We start from the raw sequence: 6,573 nt of genomic DNA, 5'->3' as shown, positions 1-6,573 counted from the left end.
AGCCCAAGTCAACACCAGGCCATGACAACCCCATCTACCACGGCCACACCGAGGAATCCTGGACCTCTCTGCCAAAGTTTCATTTGTCATTTCGCATGAACACTTTTGCATGCCCTCTTGAGGCAAATACTGCCGCTGTAAAAGCAACTCCACGTCAGTGCACGCAGGGGATCCATTGCTGAGGAAATGGTATAAACATGATCGACAAAAAAACCATACCACGTCATAAATGTGCTGTATTTATAAACATTAAACAACGTTTTGAAATGTTTAGGTCATAAAAAAGGATACGCTTACAACTCTTGCTTTGCACACAATTGCAATACAGTACAATACACAGGCACTTCTGACCTAATCATAACTTAGTCGATGACATATTGTTTTAAGCGACCAATAGCGACTTATTATCTAAGACCAAATCACCCACAATGTGCCTGATCTCACCAGATCTCCGAAGCTAAGCAGGGTTGAGCCTGGCCAGTGCATGGATGGATGACCACCATGCATAGCAGGTTGTTATAGGCTTCTGCAGGGCAAGTTTGTGGGCAGTGTAGAAAAACAAATCAATGTTGTACCGTACTTCTATGCTCCCTGCCTTCACCAACCTACACTGACAAGCGTGGTCAAATTTGGTCGAAATACTTGCATGGCATGGGGAAGCCCTCGTCCCACAGTGGATTGACAGAGGGCTGCACATGTACAATGGCTCACTGTGTGGATGCTACGAGTGAGAACATGTTTTTGGGCAGAGTGAACAGCGCAGCCTTGAGGTGCAATAGCAATAGGGTTCCACAATCATCAAACCCAGGCCGTGGAGTGAGAAGACCATTCAGCCTCTTGTGTAATCAACACACACAAACAGATACAGCCCCCATGTCATTATGTAAATAATAAATTCCATATTCTTTGGGTCTTTCGGTAAAGTCACATAGATAGGTTCAAAGAAAATAACAAAATACTCCGACGTTTCGATCGCAAGACAAGCGGTCGTCATCAGGAAAAATAAATTATGACGACCGCCTGTGTTGCGATCATTTTTTGTTATTTTCTTTGAACCTATCTACGTGACTTTACCGAAAGACCCAAATAATATGAATTAATGCAGTCAAGAAAGCTTTAAGTCAAGATTTAATGAATTCCAATTTAGTTAACAACTAGTCCAATTTACTTTCACAAATTTCAGCTCTCCATGCTATCCTGCTGCTAAGTATCCTTTCCGTAACAGATCTATTTTCAGGCGGAATTGGCAAATTGGCTGTTCGCAATTAAGTCTCTGATTATGGCTAGGCGATGCCAGTGCACGGTGTGGAAATGCAGCGAAACTTTGACCATGTCCGGAATTCAATGCACCGATGCTTACACAGAAGCAGGGGAAACCGTCAACTCAAATTAATGTGCACCATGCCAAACAATGTTGATGCACTCTCAAGCGTTGATTCAGTACACAATCACACCCGGGCAAGACAACAGCAACATAATAGCGTCCCCCTCTTGATAAAAATATAACTTTGTCGTTTGTCATCACTTGCCGTAAAATGAAACACAAATGCAACAACAACGGCAGTGAGTCAGCAACCCAAGGAGAAAGGCCGGTCAACATTCAGCCAACACATCTTGGGCCAAGGAAATCTTTACCGACTGATGAAGTGCCGCCGATGGTTCATTAGCCGGAGGTTATTATGATCATCATCATTTCATTTAACAACCTGAACGGGCGTCGTGATATTACAGTGTATATTTTCCAATAATTATTTTGTGACATCGATGCGGCGAGGGGAACTTTGTCGGCCCAGGCAATCTGCCCACGTGGCGAGTAGAAATTGGAGTTTGCCGCGGGCTCGCTCGCATGCACTAAGTGCCCTCTCTGTGCACGGAATGCTTGGCAGTGATGAGACGTAATTGCCAGTACCGCATTGTGGAATTGCAGGCATCACTGCATGAGCTCAAGAAATTAAAGCCTAGGTCACTACCCGATGATATTCTTGCAGCCAATGTTCCAAGCCATTCATGCTGCCTGTTATCTTTTTTAACAAAAAATGTAATGTCTGTACATTGGAGGACTCTTAACGTTTGCACCACCATGCCGTACATGACGGGTGCACTGAGGTGGAGGTGTTTCATGCAGATGTTAAGTTCAGCGGGTCCGTTGTACATACTATCTTAAGTGACGTTAATATCTTAAGTGACAGTGTGAACCTAGGGGGAATATCCTTAAAGGAATATAATGCAACTGGTTACAAGACCCTAATCCAGCAGGGGATCAGATTTAGAGGCAAGTGCTGGGGAACTCTTTCGGACAGGGCAGAGAGAGACACATGTAGGGTCAAGCATGTTCTGGTACCAATGACCATTCATGTGCCTCTGCGAAATTTTGAACGAATGTATGCTAATCAAAGTCGTGTAACAATTTGTACCCTCTATCACCTCGCGATTTGATGATTTGTGACGATTCGGTGGTCGCAATTCGATAAAATTCTATTGATTTTTTTTACAATTGTCATGGATTTAGAGCCTCTCATGACCACAGAGTTGATTACATTAACCAATTACATACAACATTTACGAATCGAAAATAAACGATTCTTCCACACAGAGTTCGATGTTATCCTGAGCATAAGAATCGACGTGACGCGATGAATTGATGCATCATCACATGTCTACTATTCTTGGGTTTTTTAACAACTCTGGCACCCCCCCCCCCCTCTCAGCCAGTCTACATAACAAAGGCTCAGTCCTTTGTTATGTAGACTAGCCGTAGCTTCAGCCGCACTAACCTTGCCATAATAATAAAAAGGGGGCCTGTCCTGGCTCCTCCCACCTCAACCAGTATATATACGGGGTCGGATCTCTTGGAATTTCACATTTACTTGATACAGCAAGCGTGCTGTGACGGTTCCACCTGAAGACGGAAGCTTGTGTTGCCTCCGAAACGTCGTGATTTTTATTTTTTATTGTATTTTTATTTTACTTTTATAAATTTTAATTTTTTACCTACGTGACTTTACCGAAAAAACCCAAGAATATGAATCCTTGCAGTCACGAAAGCTTCAAATCTAGAATTCAAGTCTAGAACATGTCTACTAATCACGAGTGCATATTATTTCGACGCGGCATGGGCAGTTTAATGCATGAGTTGTTGAGCCGCCTTTAGGAATACCTGCAAAAACGAAAATGTAATTACACTGCGTTTTTTTTTCTATTAAATTTTCAGAAACACTCCCTGAGCAGCCAGGCATAAAATGTACGATATAAAACATCTATGACCTTTTCCTTTTGCATCACGTTCTAAGAGCAATATGAAGTTCGATTTGCGATGCACTTGCGGACAATGCTGCGGAATCTTGTCAAGCGAGTACTCTATAAAATAAATATATATATACACGATGGAACAAAATATATAACATTTGAACGTAAAAGAGGGCTGCGTTTTGTCCCTGAATATATATATAAATGTATTATTTCCCTCACACTGGATTTTGGCAAAAAAAAATAAGAATCGAGACATTTCGGTTGATAGAGAACACCAGTAAGTTCTCATCGGCATGTGAAAACCATTAGGCAAGTTGTTCAAATGATTTAGGGGAACAGTTGTGAGCCCTTGCCAAAAGACTCACAGGGCAAAGGTCATGGGGATTCTTAGGTGCCCTAAGTCCCAAGGCATTTTCAAGAACACCTCTTTTTTTTGTATTTTTAAAGGTGCCCAAATTAGCTGCCAAATGGCCGTGTGCACATGCAATGGTGATGCATGTTCTACATTTCTGTACGTACACCAAACGTGAAGGTCCTACAATCGTGTTGATTGTTTTCTAAGGGATATTTTCAGGTCATTCTTCCCACGTTGCTGAGGCACGGGCGAACCTCACCTAGCCGTGGGAAAGGCTGGCCGGTATTTGCGTCGTAAATCAAGAACTTCCAACGGGATTCAGTAAGAGAATCCAAGCACGAAACCGTTTTACTTACGATGATGGGCGGCATGCGTTCACATCGCCACGTTGCGTCATTGCCACCAATATAAAAAGGAATCTGCAGATGGCATCAACATCGCACCAATTCCATCACTTTCTGTAAATGATCATAAACTCATCGGACAGGAAAATTTTGTGCAGGCAGGAAACAAGTAAGAGTTATAATAATGCACGCAAAAAGACAATTCCTAGAAGGAAAGATGCACGATTGTGACATCATTCCGCCCATCATGCCTTGCACGTCACGTGACTTAACCATACCTCGCCGATAATGCACAGGAGCCTTGTATTAGACCACCAAGGGTCAAACACATGGCCGGCGCCGGTGTGCGGCGTTTGCGACACTTTGTGCAGCGCTAGTGGACCAACAATGATAAAAAAATTGACACACATGGCAGAGGTTGCAACCGGGTACCCGATACCCGTATCCTACCCAATACCCGGCTACCCGTACCCGGCCGGGTACGGGTACGGGTACCCGTTTGCGACCCTGGTGTGGCCGGGTACGGGTACGGGTAGACCGTGCGTCACCGGTGAGTAACTGTTTGTCACTCATTTCCCAACGTCTTGTCTCTTCTCACAATTCAAGTTCCTAGAATCAACTCACCCGCGCCTGCAACATGGCTTCATCCCAGAGGTCGCAATCAGATACCCGATATCCGTACCCTACCCGTACCCGGCCGGGTACGGGTAGGGTACGGGTAAGGCCGGGTACGGGTACCCGTTTACGACCCTGGTGCGGCTGGGTACGGGTACGGGTAAGGAATCAAAACCCGTTTGTGACCTCTGACACATGGGGCCCACAGCAATTGTTTCTCCCGGCAAGCCGCTGTACAGCCGCACAGCCGCGCAAAGCCACTTGGCTCAAGCGATAAAACTCAATTACACGTAATCAAGCAACGGCGCGCTCAAATCGCGCAGTCGCCCTTTGGCCCCTCTAACCCGAGGTCAGGCCTAGCCGGAGTGCTAAGCCGCGTTTCCACAGCTGCGGTTTGCCCTGGGTGATTGTTTATTATTTATTTCCTTTCCGGGGTCACTTTTGTTTTCTTTGCCCCCCTTTCTTCCCATCAGTAGTAAAAATATAGGTAATTAGAGTTGAAGCAAAAACCGTCAAGAATGAACAAACAACAGTCGTGAGTGAGCAACGAGGCCAAATGTCTGTCAAGGCCCTGGGGCATGCAGCAGTGGACTGTAAGAGAAGTACGCTCGGACGCGGATAGTCTTTCTGCGCCGAGCGCTGCTCTGATCCTGCGAAGGCAGGCAGGGTGAGATGCCCAGAACCACGTGCTTTGGTTGCAAGTGTTTATTTTGTTAAATTCGTCGTTCAAGATGAATTTCTGCATTTAAAGTCAGGCGCACACGATTAACATAGAACAGCATTCGAAACCCAGCACTTTGGCTGATAACATTAATAATAAAACAGAAATATAAACTCTTTTAGTTTTTTTTTTTACAAAACCACTAAGTGTGCAAATAACGTTTCATTTACAGCACCAGGTCACACAGCGTTCGCGACAAAAGTAAAACGTGTACAATACAAAATATAAAAATAAAACTTCTTGTTTTCCACGATGATTTTATAAGTCGGGAATCTTACGATCCTTGACAATGTATGAGTCGGGAATCTCAAAGACAATGCGAATTCAAGGTCGTCTTCATTGCTTCACTCGCTGCTCTGCAAGACACACAGCTGCAGATGCATCACGGTGCTGTGCGTCCATACAGCCAACCGCAAGGGCAGTCACGCAATGGCCATCCCGGACTCTCCGAAGACGCAAAAATCGCGGGACACGGCCCATCGCTCGGCACACTCGGAACACCGGCCTTCCGCCGCCAGCGCCGTTGTGTTTGCAAAGCTACGCTTCACCGCTGTTTGCCTTCGCCCGGCGAAGAAAAGGTCAAGGGGTCGGTCAATAGTAACGGTTGAGGCTGGTGGTGGCGATGGGATTGGTCCTCCCGTTGCGCCAGATCTCGTTAAGGATGCGCTCGCGCTCCTCGATGCGGTGCGCCATTTCGATCTCCTCGGCCGACGTGAACACGTTGTGCGTGACGTCGAAGCGCCGCGCAAAGCGGTTCGACCCCGACGTCGAGCCGCCGATCCCGCCGATCCCGCCGATCCCGCCGCCGCCGTCCGAATCCGAGTCGGACTCCGAGTCCGAGTCCGTGTCGCTGTCGTCGGAGGCCCCATCCGAGCGGGAGGCGCGGGCGCGCGCGCCGCCCTTAAGAGAGCGCACGTCGTGGCGGCAGTGCACGCGCACCACCAGCGCCGCCAGCGTGAGCACCAGCCCCAGGCACAGGCAGGAGACGAACACCAGCGCCGCTCGCTCCACGTGCTCTGCGGGGACGCGGGGAGCGAAGGGGTCAGTCGTAGATACTGCGCGCTCGCTCGCGTAACAACATTGAGAGAGATATATCAGAATAGAATTCATTAATTAGCAGCGCTTCGTCAATTCACTGTCGTGGGGAGTTGTTTGAACGGCTACACTGGACAGTGTAACCGTTAGCACGCTGTGCTACGAAGCTGTCGACCCAACTTCGATTCCTGCTCACGGCTAACACCAGTGACGATTATCTGAACCGGTTCCTGGGACTCCCCTAGGTCGACTCG

General features: G+C 47.0%; 1 protein-coding gene across 1 annotated transcript in view; it reads right to left on the bottom strand.

Moving 5' to 3' along the window:
• LOC144947928 (protein eva-1 homolog C-like) overlaps nucleotides 1-6,573 on the bottom strand; it is a 64,185-nt gene continuing 57,612 nt past the window's right edge. The window contains exon 8 of the mRNA XM_078877334.1: nucleotides 1-6,300. Coding sequence (XP_078733460.1) covers nucleotides 5,876-6,300 — 425 coding nt within the window. The 3' untranslated portion in view covers nucleotides 1-5,875. The remainder of the gene's footprint in view (nucleotides 6,301-6,573) is intronic.

Source organism: Lampetra fluviatilis, chromosome 47 (assembly GCF_964198595.1).
Source record: "Lampetra fluviatilis chromosome 47, kcLamFluv1.1, whole genome shotgun sequence".
Lineage (NCBI taxonomy): Eukaryota > Metazoa > Chordata > Hyperoartia > Petromyzontiformes > Petromyzontidae > Lampetra > Lampetra fluviatilis.
The sequence above is the reverse complement of the archived record's forward strand: the minus strand, read 5'-3'. Positions and strand labels throughout refer to the sequence as shown.